This window comes from Euprymna scolopes, chromosome 4, assembly GCF_053919585.1.
Source record: "Euprymna scolopes isolate OS-2025 chromosome 4, ASM5391958v1, whole genome shotgun sequence".
NCBI classification, from domain to species: domain Eukaryota; kingdom Metazoa; phylum Mollusca; class Cephalopoda; order Sepiida; family Sepiolidae; genus Euprymna; species Euprymna scolopes.
Genome location: NC_136485.1, coordinates 4,831,544 through 4,849,582, shown reverse-complemented (window position 1 = coordinate 4,849,582; position 18,039 = coordinate 4,831,544). Strand labels below are relative to the sequence as shown.

At 32.3% G+C, this 18,039-nt stretch overlaps 1 protein-coding gene across 1 annotated transcript in view; it reads right to left on the bottom strand.

Moving 5' to 3' along the window:
• Nucleotides 1-17,635, bottom strand: part of LOC145266490 (thrombospondin type-1 domain-containing protein 4-like) — a 1,186,987-nt gene extending 1,169,352 nt beyond the window's left edge. The window contains exon 1 of the mRNA XM_080122215.1: nucleotides 17,403-17,635. Within this exon, the coding sequence (XP_079978341.1) occupies nucleotides 17,403-17,413 (11 nt within the window). The 5' untranslated portion in view covers nucleotides 17,414-17,635. The remainder of the gene's footprint in view (nucleotides 1-17,402) is intronic.
• Between the last annotated feature and the right edge of the window lie 404 nt (nucleotides 17,636-18,039).

The following is an 18,039-nucleotide window of genomic DNA, read 5'->3' as shown; positions in this document are numbered from 1 at the left end:
TAGGGATGCAATAATATATATATATATATATATATATATATATATATATATATATATATATATACATATCTATATATATTAATACATCGCGTTTTATTACGCATTTAACATACACCGCTTATAAACTGAAAATAACAAAATAATATTTCAAATAAAATCATGTAGCAACGCCTATTTTATAATTTGTTCTCATATAAATCCGGTTCTCTATAAAATTTTATAAAATTCAGATTCAAAATACCCCCTGTTTGTAAGAATGCCTGCAAATGAGTTCCCTCTTCAAAGTTAAACTACAAACGCTTTGTTGGAATTTTAAATCTGAGACCCTTGTTTTTTGTACAAATATTTTCACAAGTTTGCATTTGATACCGAAACGCAACAGGCATTTTGAATCAAGACTCATTAATTAAAACAACTTAGATGGTAAGAAATGCAAATAATTAGTTAAGTACTTTTATAAAGAGAGATTTGTTTCACGTCTAATTGAAAGTGTAATTGTTTTATAAATGACCGATATTAGCTGGTTAGGAACAAATATAATGAAGTGTTCAGATGACTCCAATTATATATATATATATATATATATATATATATATATATATATATACATACATACATGCATATATATAAATATACATACATATATATATATATACATATATATATAAATATGTATATACATATATATATAAATATGTATATGCATATATATAAATATGTATATGCATATATATAAATATGTATATACATATATATAAATATGTATATACATATATATAAATATGTATATACATATATATAAATATGTATATACATATATATAAATATGCATACATATATACAAATATACATACATATATACAAATATACATACCTATATATATATATGAATATGCATACATATATATAAATATGCATACATATATATATAAATATGCATACATATATACAAATATACATACCTATATATAAATATACATACATATATATAAATACACATACATATATATAGAGAGACATATACAGATACATGCATATATATACGTACATATATATACACATATACATACATATATACACATATACATACGTATACATATACATGCATACATATGCATTTATATACATACACATGTACATATGCATACATATATACATATACATACATATATACATGCATACATATACATACATATATATACATACATATATATACATACACATACATACATATATATATACATACATATATATACATGTACATACATATATATACATGCATATACATATACATACATATGTGTACATACATATATATACATCCATATATATATACATATACATATATATATATATATATATATATACATATATATACATATATATACAAGTAAAATCTAATATATATTTTTTGTCATTAGATGTTAAGATTTTTTTGTGCTGAATTAGGCATTGTTGAATAAGAAACCCGGATTGAATTTTTATTGAAAATAGAACTATATCTGTGTGGGTATTTGAAAGACTTTTGTACAATGTTGAAGAATTCCTTAGGTATATTAGTTTTGACATTTAGGCTAAATGGAGGATTAAACCAAATATTTTTCTTTCTCCTGATGCCACTGGGTGGATTTCTGCCTTTGGATTATTATGGACCATCTTCTTCAAATTACGGGATTTCCTTGGATTTTACTTGTACAAATGGAAATTCATTTAACTTTCTTGAAGTTTTACATTTGGATTTTACCGTCACTGGATTTTTTATCTTCCACCAGACTATCCATTCATGTGTAATCACCTTTTTCTTTACCATATTCCCTCTGCTTAACTTATTTTGTTTTCAAGTAAGATCTTTGACTTACTTGTTGTTTGATCAAATACTTCTGCATGCAAAATCCGATCCAGCATTTTGCTAATTCCTACCCTCTGATGAGAAGGAGAGTATTTCTTCGAAACTCCGCGGATTAAGGACTATCCATTTATCTAGTGTTTCCTTTTCAGATTAAAAATGTTTTTAACTCATTTCCAAATGTTTTTTAACATATTTTATTAATTTTTTGCTCATATTATAAGCTCTATTTCCTATTTGGTTTTATCGAGCTTTTATATCTGGCTGACATATTTTTATAAATATTAATTCTTTAATATTTATAATTTACTTTAATTTTACCATCTTGGATCATTTTGGTAAATTCAATTGTAATTTTCATTCTATATACATATATATATATATATACATATATATATATACATATATATACATACATACATATATATATATACACGTATATCCATATACACATATATACATATACACGTATATACATATACATTATATATATATATATATATATATATATATATATATGTGGTTGCTGTCTCCTCATATAGAAAAAAACATACCCGCATATATATAATATTACATCCTCATATATATATATATATATATATATATATATATATATATATAAATATATATATATATGAGAATAGACCGACACATGTATATCATACGACTGCATTCAGTCTTGTCAGACTATGGATTATCACTGAAATATGCCGCGTGTTTAACTATTTTGGCAAAAGTTGCACAATCCCCAACCACATCTCTCCTGAGATGACACTGCTCTAATTCCCGTTGTAAGCATATATAACTTTAGGACGACTGAAAGCTATATCAAGATAAGCAGAGCACATACAGCGCCTAGTGTTATCAAATAGTCAGCCATTTGATACTGGCCATGGTCAAAGTTGCTTAACTTCATTCATCTTGCGAGAACCGGTGTCAACGTAATTGTGCCGTATAATCATATATATCATACACAGATTATATATATATATATATATATATATATATATATATATATATATATATATATAAGTGAACGTGTCTGTCTGTCTGTCTGTCTGTGTACATTTCCCTACGCAATAACTCTGTCAATTTTTAGTCTATAGACTCGAAATTTGAAATACCGGGTACTGAGATTTGGGAAAATCGATGTGACGGGTGTCAGCCAGAAATTTGGCTGTTAAGGGGTCAAATTTCAACGATTTGACCTTTAAGAACTCTACCAAACTCCTCCGACAATTTTGGGTCTAGACACTTGAAATTTTATATATAGGTTCCTTGAACTTGGATCTAACTTAATAAAGTGATTTGAGCCCGAAACTATAAATTTGAAGGGGTCATAATAGGGGTCAAATTAAAAAAAAATTTACTCTTTTTTTTTTTTTTGCTCAGCATACACCTCCAAACACCCGGGCAACGCCGGGCTGAAATGCTAGTATATATATATATATATATATATAACTTTATTCGATTGGCAAAATTTTAGAATTATTATAAAGAAGTGAACCATCGCGTAAATTCAATCAACTAAAATAAGATGGAAAACGGGGTGAGGAAAAGAAAAAATAAAACAATAAATAAAATAAAATAATGGGGCAAGTTATATGTACAATTCAATAAAATAAATAAGTCGATTAAAAACAAGATCGTTAAAATACACCCGAAGCGCTTTTCGTTCAGACTAACATTTTCAAGGGTCATAAGTCTGAAAATTATTATTTTTTAGAATATTTGGTAGTGGTATGGAGTAAGAGCGGAGAGGAGGTTAAAAAAAAAAAAAAACCTTACTACCCAAATTATTCTAATTGAAGCCGGAGGTTTCTCTGCTTGCAAAAAGTAGGGGGGTTAGCAATGATGGCAAGTGCTTCGAGGACAGACAGGTGGAACTTTGTGCGTCCTCGGTACAAAACAGAAAAACACTCCGGAGAGAAAACAAGATCGCACTCCTTTTTATCGACCAAGTTATATATGTATATATAACTACTTCATTTACTCACATAAAATTAATATACGAAAGTATAAATTTATGCGTAAACTTTCAGTATTTACTTCAAAAGTGCTCAATACGTAGGTAGAGCTAGTTAGTTTAAAATATATATGGCGATTAAGCTACACTGAATATTCCGCGTTTCATCCACTCTAGGATTCTTTAGACTTATGCAGGAATTTTATGGTTGTCTGCCCTTTTTATACACGCACCTTCTATTGAGATTTTAGTTAGCCAATCAGCTTTCTAGTATTCACCGCGCCCTTCCATCAGCCAATGAACATGCACTTACCGGACAAAGGCCTATTTGACCTCTGGTTGACCTATTCCTTTGTGTATGCTCTATTTTGCTTGGATATCTAGTTTTAAATTTAGGTTAGTTTGTTTTCTGTTAGTTTATATATATATATATATATATATATATATGTACATATAAAGATTATATATATATATATATACATTATACATAAATGTGTGATAGTTTATGTATAATCATGTTTATTTAATTTATTAATTTGTTTATTTTCTATTGTTAGGTTAATTTTAAAATTATTTTCTATCGCTATCCTAGAGTAAATGTTATTCTGTGAATACAATTGTTCTCTATTTCTCTTCTACAGTTTAATAGATGTTGGGGTTCTTTAAAGTACAGGATAGCAAATTTTTCATGAAGGCATAATTTATATGGATCGTCTAGGTCCCTGCATGTCGTAGCTTGTCTTATTATTTTCCATTCGACTACCGGCGTATGTCCGCTTTCCTTGAGTTCCCAGTATTTATTTGCTAGCGTTGTTTTCATACGGTGCTTTTTATTGTTGAATGTACTTTTGTGGTCATATATCGAGTTTTACATCTAAGGAAGTCATACCTACGTAATATTTCTTGTTATTCGGGTTTCCTTTCGAAAATATTGTGGCCTGATAGAGAGGGCGCGGTGGATACTAGAAAGCTGATTGGCTAACTAAAATCACAATAGAAACTGCGTGTATAAAAAGGACAGACAACCACAAAATTCGTTAAATAGTATTATATAATCTTTTTACATAATCATTTTAATAAATAAATATTTAATTCAAATTCACATACATTTAATCCTAATGGATTCAGTGTAGAAGATAATTGTTCAGCCGATTGTACGATTTGAACATCGGACACGAGTTCTGTTTGGCACATTTTCCGGCGCATTAATCGAACGGCAAATTCAAGAATTATGCGATAAGCCAAAAATAAATATTATTTATGTTGTGAAGAGAGCAATATACTAAGCCGTCTAAACTGTGTTCAACAGGTCAACTATACAGGAATTTGTGTGTGAAAGGGCTTAAGCCAAAAGTTATTGGTAAATTTTTAACAGATAAATTATTAATGGAAGACATTTATTATGAAAGAGAATAAAGCAACGTGATGATATGCATTAAAAAGTCGATATTTTGCCTAAAACATTTCTAGCGCTTAATCAGGAATAGAAAAAGATGATCCAGGCAAATAAAGGTCGAAAGAATATACGTTACACAGTCGAAGACTATACGTGAGAAAGCTGAAGAATAGACGTGAGAAAATCGACGAATAGACGCGGAAAAGCCGAAGAATAGACATAGAAAAGTCGAAGATGATTATGGAAAAGCCGAAGAACAGATGTGGCAAAGTCGAAGAATAGCCATGGAAAAGCCAAAGAATACACATGGAAAAGTCGAGGAATAGCCAAAGAAGAGACGTGGAAAAGCCGAAAAATAGACGTGGAAAAGTCGAAGAATAGACATGAAAAGTAGAAAATAGACGTGGAGAAGCTTCAACCAGTACTAGCTCCCATACTTACAAAGCTGTTTAAGCACTATCTTAAGGAGAATTACTACTCAACACCTTGGAAAATCTCATCGGTATACCCTGTATTTAAGAATTCAGGTGATCGCTCATCTCCCTCCCAGTACAGACCAATAAGTCTCCTGTGCGTCATGAGTAAGTGATTTTAATCTGTGTTAAATAGAGAAGTAATCAACCACCTCAGCAAAAATAAACTTCTTAGTGACATGCAATATGTTCTTCTAGATCTACAGCATATGCGCTTACAGTTATTTCTCATATGATTAACGAATCTCTTGACGGAGGCTTCCTATCTAGTGAAACTGCTCTTGATATATGAAAGGCATTTGATAGGATATGGCATAAAGGTCTACTTCACAAGATCTCCGGCTATTGTATAGCTGGAAATGTCTTCTCAATTATTAAATCATTTCTCTTTAATAGATTCATAAGAGTGGTGGTTGATGGGCAGAAATCAGAAGCTCATAGTATTAATGCTGGAGTTTCTCAAGGGTCCATCCTGGATCCAACTCTCTTCCTGATCTACATTAATGATACTCCAAATCACATCCTTACATCATTCGTAGACATTTATGCTAATGACACTAACATACATGGCAGCACATCAAAGGTCGTAAACGATCAAGTTCTCTCTGATTCTCTCTCCTCTGATTTTGAGCATATGGTACAATGGGGAAAAAGTGGCTGGTTACTTTTAATGCATCTAAAATCAAACTTCTATCTTTACATCATCAGTGTTCTGATCTCCACCTGGCATCAACTGAAATGAGGGAGGCTCCATGTTTTGACAAGCTTTTAGGTTTGACCTTTACTCCTGATTTGAAATGGAATACGCACATCAAATCTGTTCCCAAGGTTGCTGGAAAAATGATGCGATTCTTCTATCTATCCAGTAGATATCTACTTGCTGATGCAATACTCTACATATATAAAAACCAGGTACGTCCAAGGATGGAGTATTGCTGTCACATCTGGGCAGGAGCTGCTAGGAAGACCTTATCTTGCCGAGTTCCGAATACACTTCGCTGCCTAGTGCTTTTTTCTCTTCTATGCAACTTCTTTCTCACAGAAGAGACGTTGCGAGCCTGTCTTTTATCGTTTTTTTCATGGCAAGTGCTCGTCTGAGCTCCAGTCTGAGCTCCAGTCTATTCTCCCCGTCGCCAAACATTCACGAGAAACACTCGATTGACTGAAAATACTATCAATAATTTCTCCCACTGTCCCTAAAACTAAACGTAGATTCCATGAACAAAGCTTATTTCTTAGAACTGCACACCTGTGGAACTCTCTTCTGTTTACTCGCTTTTTTTTATTACAATATGGTTGTCTTCAAGTCTAATGTAAACAAGTTCTTGATGAGCCGTTCCCTTAAGTAATCCTATTTGGCCAAATTTACACTACTAACGATTAAAATGATATTGTCCTTTTATGCCACGGTACACTCTTAAACGAGTATCCTTGAGTGACCTCTGGGCCTTAATAAGTGGTAATGCCCTTGTAAAAATATAAACGTGGAAAACCGAATAGACGTGGAAAAGCCGACAGGACGGACAGGTTGTAGAAAAGGAGAATGAACGATGTGGAAGAAGATGTGGGTTTATTAGCAAACAAACGAAAGGTGTGTGTTTATGAAGGGATAGGTCATAAGGGGTCATCTGTTTGTTGTAATATGAATAAACGAGAATGAATGGATATGAAAAAAGAGGAGGCAATTAAAGTGTTTTTGTTGTTTGTTTTTTTTGAAAGGTGAAGCACAAAGTGTAAGTAGACTGATTAGTTGAAACAGGTAATAGCAAAAAGAAAAATAACACATTGTCCAAACGTAGCCTTTTTATTACTATGTTTATGCGAGCGTGAGGTGAATTTAAAATAATTGTTTTTTGCTTTGTTGTCGTTTTAAAACTGTGCAATCTATCCAGCTTCTGTAAAGTGCCTTTGCAGCGTGACCGGTGCGACCTTAATGAAAATAGAATAAAAGTCAAACACATGCGAAACTAATTAAATAAACAATAGATTGATGAATAAGGAAAAGTGAGGGAAATAGTTATCGGTGTGTTAAAATACATTGTAAGAAATGAATAGTGAATGTCGACACAAATTGATTAGACCTGATTTAATTGATGATACAATATTTGATTTACATATGTATCTCATAACTTATTAGTTTAAGTTTGCATAATGAATTGCTAACTGAAAAAGTAATTACGAAATTTATTTTAAATCTGCTTCTAGTACAATTAAGTTACATGCGTATCTAATAAAGCACAATTAAGTAACGTACGTATCTAACAAATCACAACAAAGTAACGTACGTACCTAACAAAGCACAATAAAGTAACTTACGTATCTCACAAAGCACAATAAAGTAACGTACGTATCTAACAAAGCACAATAAAGTAACGTACGTATCTAACAAAGCACAATAAAGTAATGTGCATATCTAACAAAGCACAATAAAGTAACGTACGTATCTAACAAAGCACAATAAATAACGTAGTACCTAACAAAGCACAATAAAGTAACGTACGTATCTAACAAAGCACAATAAAGTAACGTACGTATCTAACAAAGCACAATAAAGTAATGTGCATATCTAACAAAGCACAATAAATAACGTAGGTATCTAAGAAAGCACGACAAAGTAACGTACGTATCTAACAAAGCACAAGAAAGTAACGTACGTATCTAAGAAAGCACAACAAAGTAACGTACATACCTAACAAAGCACAATAAAGTAACGTACGCATCTCACAAAGTACAACAAAGTAACGTACGTACCTAACAAAGCACAATAAAGTAACGTACGTATCCCAGAAAGCACAGCAAAGTAACGTACGTGTCTAACAAAGCACAATAAAGTAACGTACGTATCTCACAAAGCACAACAAAGTAACGTACGTACCTAACAAAGCACAATAAAGTAACGTACGTATCTCACAAAGCACAATAAATAATTTGCATACCTAACAAAGCACAATAAATAACGTACGTATCTAAGAAAGCACAATAAAGTTACGTATTTATCTAACAAAACAAAATAAAAATTCTAACAAAGCAATTAACGCTGGTTTAGCAGCAGACATACTCATATCCGATTGCACGATGTGACGTCATAGCAGCGTAAAAATGGACACACGTGTTTAGTAGAGACGTGTTCGAGACACTAAAGCGCGGGAAAAACGTGTTCGAACGAATGGAATTCGAGACGTGTTTGATATGCGTAGTTCGCGTCAGAGCAAAGACGAATAGTTATACGCGGTCGGAAAAAGAAGAATGAATTGTTTCCATTTTTAGGAAAAAAAATGTTATAAATGCCAGAGCTATAAGCATGTGTTAAAAAAAGGGAATCAAGTTTTGTTTTCTTTTCTTTTGTTTTTTGCGACGGAGTTTACAACGTGTTGACTTCGTTAAAGGAAACGATACTTTTATAATATGTAACACTTATATTGATTAGAAAACATAGATTAGATGCATTGGAAGGTGCATGCAAGGATGTCGAACAAATGTTCTCATCTCGGATTTTATTCTCAAAACATTCTGGTTGATGAAACCTCCGAACCCTCTTCGTGTATCTTGTCGTACTCGAGAATCTTTAGTCGAACTCGATAGTCTGTAATGAAATCTGTAAGGCATTTTAAATGGAACGGTTCATTTAATCTAACTTGCTCTTGTTCCGCATGGCTTTGAGGAGTAGAAGTTTGGAATGATTCGTGATTTTTTTCGTAATATCGCTAGCACTGAGGATTGAACCTTCAATGAAAAACAATAGTTCGTATAATCCAAATAAAACTAATCAGTTTGTCCATCTCACAAATTTCATACATCGACATAAATAAAGGAGATACAATATTTTAAGTATAAATTTTCAATATTTGCATCAACAGTGCGCAATGCATGATTAGAGGCAAGTAGAAAGTTATGAAATATATATGGCAATTTAGCTACACGAAATTTCCTGCCTTTCAGCACTGGACGTGGACGACTAAAATTTTGGCATTTAATCCTGGTGAATCCATACGAGGATTAAACGCAGAAATTTTGCATAGCATTTGGTTGTTTGGTTGCTATAGTAGCTAATGTCAAATTAAGTCATTTTGGAAAATGTTTTTATGCTTCAAGTTCTTTATATATTCAATATGTTTTAGCGTTTGGTTGTTTTTAGAAAGAAAATGTTTTTGTCTTTGACTTTTGAAAATATTTGCAAAAGGGAAATAACACCAATGTTTGGTGCATTTTAGGTAAAGAAGTCAGAATAGTTTGGCATAGCTAAACTGTCATATATATATATATATATATATATATATATATATATATATATATATATATATTAGTGTTGGGACGATTAATCGGAATCGAAATCAGAATCGCGAATTGGAAAAATCGGAACATTTGAAGGTATTGGAATCGTAATAAAAAAAATTGGTGCCTATTTTCCGATGCCAAAACGATTCTTTTTAAATGTCCTTTTTACTTGATTTTTTTTAAAGCAAAATCTTTCGTTGTTGTTAATAACGATAACATAATAAATATTTATTGATTTTAAATCACCATTTAATCTAAAATCAATCAATCTTTCCCTACAAGTATATTTTTACGTCGAGGAAAATATTTGCACAGATTACATGTGTTTTTACGGTAACTGGGGGAAAATAACCAATCTATAGTTAAATGTTTAGAGATTTGTAAAGAATCGGAATACCGGTAATTGCATCTGAATTGGGAATTTAGTACGGAATCGGTAAAAACATTTGAATCGTCCTATCACACACACTCTCTCTCACACACACACACATATATATAATGAATGATGCATTTTCGTGAATGAAATATTGTTCCACTTAGTAAAATATAATAATCATACGCAAATAGCATTGAATGCTATTAGTTATCAATACTGTAAATTTGTAAACAAGTAAAAGCATTCATTTTTTCACAAGGAATTGCTTTTAACTCGCAGCAGATTATTATTAACTCGGAGGGAAAAATATCCGACTTTGTACCAAAAAGATGGCGTCCATTTGCCGAATCCCTAGATTGATACCGTTACCCCGTCTAACTATATTCATGTGAAACGACAGAATAGCGTTTTGTTTAATACTATATATATATATATATATATATATATATATATATATATATATATATAGATAAAGGTAACTGCAGTTTCTTCTCCAAATTTCGGATTCTCACCATGTCGTATCACATTTTAATTCCTTTTGGTGGATTGATTGTTGCTATTGCTTCTGATGAGTTAAGGGCATAATAGATTCACTAATTGATATAATAATTCAGTGATTGATTTTGCGCTACGAAACAGATACTGTCAAGAACTGTAAGGATCGATTGATGTAAAGGAATAAAATACAAAATTGTCAACACCATGTATTTTGGAATAAAATTTTTCTTCATGTAAATTTCAAGATAAGTTCGTGCGGTTAACGCTGGCAGTGTGGTTTGTTCCTTTTAATGGAGTCAGAGATAGCTTCGCGGCCGAATTCGGATCTCCCGTCTGGCTGAAATCGTAACTCCCTGCACCAATGATTCCCGAATAGATAAAACACTAGTGTCAGTAGGTATTTTTAAAAAAATATAGTATATATATATATATATATATATATATATATATATAAAATGGGCTTTCCGTGGAGGTTACCCCAAGGTTAAACGTTTCCTATATGCTTTTTCCGTTAAGGGAATTTTTCTTTATTTTTCTTTCTCTTCAAACAATGTTCTATTGTCAAGAGTGTTTTTATTCATAAAGTCCGAAGAAATGTTGTTTTTTGAAAATTTTCAAACGGTATAATGTTTGAAATTGTCGACCGGGCATGGAAACAATCGTAACGTAAAATTAAATACATTTTTGTAGCCATCAACACTTTTTTTGAATGTCTTGATTACACAGTATATATATATATATATATATATATATATATATATATATATATATATATATATATATTGGTGTTGGGGCTATACATGAGAATCGGAATCAGGAATCGGAAAACATCAGAACTTTTGAGGTATCATATCGGCATCAGAATTAAAAAGAAACTGGTACATATTGTCCGATGCATTATCTTTTTAGTTGATTTTCTTTAAAGCATAATTTCTCCACTTCTTGTAGCAATAATAAAATAACAATCTATTTAAAACAACCAGTCAACTAAAGTTCATAGATCATCCACCACAAGTGTGTGCATACGTTTTTACGGTAACCGGGAAAATAACAATTTCACGGTCAAATATTTAAAGGTTTATATTGTAATATATTGTAATATTCTAGCTGGATTGAAGATTTCTCGATTATATCAAATTATTCTGGGATATTGTTGAGAAAGTTTCGTATGGAAATGGTAGTTCGATGTTCTGTTCATCTGAAGGAAAGTACCAGAACATGCCAACAAAAACACTTCCACGTGCAGAAGTAATTTAAGACAGAACTTTGCTAATGGTAGAAAGTAGAAAAAATTCAACTTCCGAATATAACGTTAGTTGCCGAGATTAGGGAAATGGTTAGATTTGTAACTAAAAACAATTCGGTATATAAATTGATAAAAAAGTATGTATATATATATATATATATATATATATATATATATATATATATATATATATATATAAACCAAAAAAAATTAGCTAATGATAGCCAAATTACTATTTTTTCACTTTATAAATCAGGACTCAATAATATATATGTACACACGTTTGTGTAAGCATATATGTGTACAAGTCGTGTGCATATTTATATCCCTTTTAAATGTATACCGATTTAAACCACTGAGTTATTTAATATTAATTATTTTACGGGGCGTTAAAAAATACCTCCCTTTATTCGGGTTAAATGCATCAAAGGTGATTCCAAATTGCATTGTAATAATGAGTGAATTATGCATTCATTAACTGAAAATTTCGTCTCTGTTTTGCAGATATTGACATTGTGAGACTTTTAGAGAGTTACCCCTGTCATAAATGTGCGTCAGACTCAGAGAATCATTCATGAATGTGCGTCAGATACAGAGATACATCATTGAATTCCTGGCAAAAGTGCATTGAGAATGGTGGTGACTATGTCGAAAAAAATTGGAGCACAAAAGGTAACTCGTTTTAATGGTAACATTCCCGTCTTATAAATTTTAATTATTGAATGATTTATAAACATTTTGAATTACAAAATAGGAGACTTTAATTTTGCAAAATATCTCATATATAAAGAATATGCGTCTGCATGTCTCTCTGCCTCCATATTTTACCAAACTCTATCTTTTCCGAAACAAAAAGTCGCAGAACGGTGCTAAGGGCCTCAAATAATTTAATTTTTACGGACCGTTCTTTTATAGACCGTTAAAATATTTTTAATGGGTTAGAAATGGGTCAAACTGAAAAAAACATCATTATACATCTTGTACATTTAGCTTAGTTTATTTTTAATCAGTTTATACGCGTGTCACGTTGGTACAGTGGTAACGTCACCTGCTTTAAATGCTACAGTTTCGGTTTCGATTCTAGGTGATGCTACCCAATTGCTATTTTTTAACTTTTTAAATCAGGACTCTATAATAATATATACGAAATCTATACTAATTAAAATATCATATTTTAACGTAATTTAGGACCAGGGAAATCCCCAACCTAGTAAATAATTCCAAAATATTTCCAATGTTGACATAACATAGCAGTATCTAAATTGATCGCTATATTGGAGATTGTCCAGTTATGATTTGCATTGTCTGAAACAAATCATAAAAAAGTGATTAGTTGACCCAAATAATTCGAAGAAGTACTCGGACAAGATTTGCAAGGAAGGAACCCATTGCTCTATTTTTATCAAACCATTCAAAAAATTCATCTAGTCTGCTTAAGCATTGTCCTTTTTCTCGAAGTAACAATTCTTATGAGGAAATGGACCATGCATCGTATGTATCGGTATGTAGCCATTTCGTATTCAAATATTGTATTATTTTTATTATTTTGTTATTAGTTCGTTGCGGTGTCCCTCGCTTTGTTAGACGACATGTTTGGACGGAATTAGTGTCTGTATATCAACAAAAAACTACACCAACATTTAATATCAAACGTGGTACAGAGTGGAAGGATACAATTGTCGATATGATCCCATTTCCGTTTGATAAACCCCGTTTTCTTATTTTGTTGTATACCATCTACTAGTTGGCAAGTTGCGTACAAATCTCAAAGGAAATAGGAGCTACGATGTCTGAAAATGTCACAGTGTTCAACAATCGAGATAGGAGATGCTCAACTCATGCTCTCTACCGATTTAAGTTATGCCAACAGGAACATTGCCAGCACCCTCAAAATGCAAATCCGAGCGGTTCAACGCATTAGGGTACAGCTCAACAGCGTTTCTGGCCACGGTTATGGTCTTGATGTGTTTTTAAGTGATGACCACATCATGCCACCTCACATCTTCGAAGTCAGCTTGAAAGTCAACACCAAAATGTACCTGGGTGTGCTGAAGAGAGTGGTTATCCCCTGGTGCAATCAGGTGGCCATTGACAGACCCTGAATATGACAACAGAACTCAATGTCGGTCCACAGCCCAAAGAGACCCAGGCTTCGTTTCAAAAGGAGTGCTACGACTCTGTACCCTTTTCTCTCTGACTATCCTCTTTCCCCGACCTGAACTTGCTTTACTACTTCGTTTGGTCATACGTTGAGAACATCACCAACATGACCTCCTACAACACCAAAACCAGCTTGATTGCAGCCATCCGCCTAGTATTCGCCGAGTTCCCGCCAGTTCTTGTGAAAAGGGCATGCTCCCAGTTCCGGACTGATATCGAGGTTGTGATTGAGGCTGAAGGTGGCTACATTGAATAGATGTCAGCTCTTCTACATAATCAAGTTACCTGAATATTTTTTTCAATAAAAGTTTTAAAATAAAGCTGTAGTGATCTTTTCTTTAGGGTTACATATTTATCGTTCAACCCTGTATTAATGTTTTGTGCCGAAGAAGAAAATGACGAGTATATATTGAACACATATGCATATCAACATAGAAAGTAAATGTAAAATATAGAAAATAAAAAGGTTGTACTTTAGCAAGCGATATCAAAAACATAAAAATGAAAGTTTAGAAAAAAAGTTACTTTCAATTAGTAAAATATTCATAGTAAAAGCACGGGTTTACCTAAAGAAAGTTAAGTGAATAGTCACAAATCAAAATGTTAAGTGTGAATATACGTATGTGAGTATTTGGCAGCGTGGCATTTTTTATGTGTGTGCGTTTGTTTACCTTGTTCTTGTTAGTATGTGTAGATATACGCGAGTTGATTAAGGTTAGTACGTGAGTCATTGGTTCCTTTCAGTCTTCGCTGGCCTTTGGCTTTAGGGGTACATTAACTAGATGCTGAAGTCCTGTTAAAAGTGCGGTCAACTTTCACTGTGTTGGATTGTTGGTCTGATAAAGGCTTTCTAACGTCGTATCGACTCACTATATTAACATGGACATGTTACGATTTCCATTGGTTGGAAAATATTTTCAGTTTATACGTTCCTGTGAAAACTTACTTGCTGTAAGAAGTGAGAAGAAAGCAAGTTCAAAGAAATTGAAGAAAAAAAAGATGGTGGAAATTAGAACCATTTAGTATATTTTTATAGGAATGATTTACAGATTTATCCAATAGAGATTTAGTTGTAGAGGAAGCTTCATGTCAAGTAACCTGAAAAAACCATTGTAAAGCGATATGGAAGACAGTATCTAGTAAACCTCTCAAGTTTTAATTTTTCTGGTGGCGTTTTGTATAAGCATAAGGTCAAAACAATCTAACATATGCAAGACAATCCTTTGTCACACCGAAAGGAAACAGTTCTGACCACACAATGTAACTTTAAATTTAAATTGTTTTAATCGTTGATGAAATGTTATTTATAATTAAAAAGAAAATGACAGTTGTCCATGCTATGTTTGTTATTATCCGACTAGCGTTCCTATAATGTCACGCTTCTGCCACCGATGAATGTTATCGTCATGAATGACCCTGAAATAGTTGGGTTGCAGTTGTTATTTCAAATCGAATGTTTAGATTGAAGAAAACACTAAAAAGGGGGGGGGAAGAAAACGAGATGTGCATGAGTCGTTGTTGGTCGGAGCACATATTTATACTGACGTGCTGTATCTTGATAATTATTTTGCCCTTACAAATATAAGCAGAATAATACGGAATTGAAACGTTTGAGGCGTGTAAATAAACGTAAAGTAAAAAAATATATAATTAATTAATATAAATAAATTTGAAGATAAAATGAAATAATGTTTGACTTAAAAAATCTGAAACAAAATTCATCATTAAATTCAATCGCAGTAATTCATGTTTACATTGCAAATAATTGCATAATTTTGCCGAAAAGAGAATTAATGTAGTAATGAATTACATGCATACATAATGATAAACGTAATGCCATTCTAACAAACTTTATCATTTGTTTGAAATCATATATATATATATATATATATATATATATATATATATATATATATAATGCGAGTCACAATATTTCTCTCAAACGCTCCGGAACACTCTTCCCCCCTGGACGTACCATTTCAGTAACAGTAGGCAGTTTTTGCAGAATGTTACAAGTTCTCCCACCGCTCCAGGACTCATAGCCCAATAAATTATTATTATTTACTCCGTAGGAGTTTTCAATTAAAAGATTGATTGCTCACTGGCAACAGCAGGAAATATTCCCTGGAATCCGAGAGACAGCAAGTCTGCTTCCATTCACAATACTTTTGGCACACCATTGATTTCTCACTGATATTGTCCGTTGACTTGCTCTGGAAAGTGAGTAGGAATTTGCCTACTTAGGTGTCATGATGTTCACTTAGCAGACATGCTAATTAAGTGCCTTGCCGTTTTATTAAGATTTGTAAGAGATAAAGTTCGGTCATGCTAATTAATTGATTAACCAAAACAATTAATATTACACTGAGATCCATTTACTCTCCGTATTTTTCCTGTAGAGGTACTGATAGTGATCCGTCTCTTTACTGTTTCCAGAGTCCAGAAAATAATTGTAAAGGATCTAGAACCAAGACGCTTCATGCAATCGTCGCTGATGTCATTTCGCCATATTATTATTATTATTATTATTATTATTATTATTATTATTATTATTATTATTATTATTATTGTTGTTGCTTTTATTATTGTTTTTTTTAAATTACTATTATTATTGTTCTTGTTTTGATTTCCAACAAAAAAAATTATTAAGGGTATGGTACAAGGTTGGTTAAATATGGGCGCTTCAGCACCCTCTATTTATAACTGTTATTTCACTAGCCCACCTTCTATTTTAGAGAAGCACTTGAAGTAAAACGATTGAAAATATTGGCACAGAAACTACACCTTGATCTTAGTTTGTCGTCACGGAATGTTGTCGCATGATGCAATCCTGTGATTTTTATCTTTTTATAACCAATGCTCAAGCATTAATTGAACGCATTTCCGATTGTAAGTCACGTGTAAAAAATCCGTAAACTCAACAGGTGCGTTATGTATACACATTCATATACACACACACCCCTATAATAAATATATATTGATATGTGTATATATATATATGTCTGTCTGGATGTCTGTCAATGTGTGTGTGTGTGTGTATATATATATATATATATATATATATATATATATATATATATATATATATATATATATTAGTATGTGCATTGTGCAATTGTTTATGAACAAACAGTACATGTATAAATAACAGAAATACATTTCTTACCTTAATTTCATCGTTGTACATTGGACTTTTCCTCTGTTATACTACGTATAATTATATTATATATATGTATATATCGATATATATATATCCGTTGGCGTAGTTTTCGGCTTCGTCGCCGTATGGAACCGGTCCGTCCTGACGTAAGTTTAATAACACGACTATGATAGTGCGACTACTAATGTTTGTGATTGAGAGATAGCGCTTCAGCTGTGGTTGTAAAGCACTTGCAAAAGTTGTGGCGGTGGCCGCGGTGGTGAGAATAGTTTACTCGAATGAAGAAAGTGGCGGCGGCAGCGGCAGCGGCGGCGGCGAACGTGTACTTTTTCTTCTTTTCCTTTCTCCTTTTTTTCCCATTGGGGCTAACCGCAAATTTTTCTATGCGGGCGGGAGCAGTTTGTGATCAGGCCAACTTTCGTAGGAAACAGGAGCATAGTAAGACGCGAGATTTGAGGTGGTGATCATCAGGGTACCACCAGCAGCTGGGATTGTGGCAAGGGGAAAGTTAGGAGGAGATTAGGGGGGGATGAGAGAAGTAAAGTGGCATATATATATATATATATATATATATATATATATATATATATATATATATAACACGGTTCTGAATTCTTTTGATGACGATTATCTGGATTCTTTG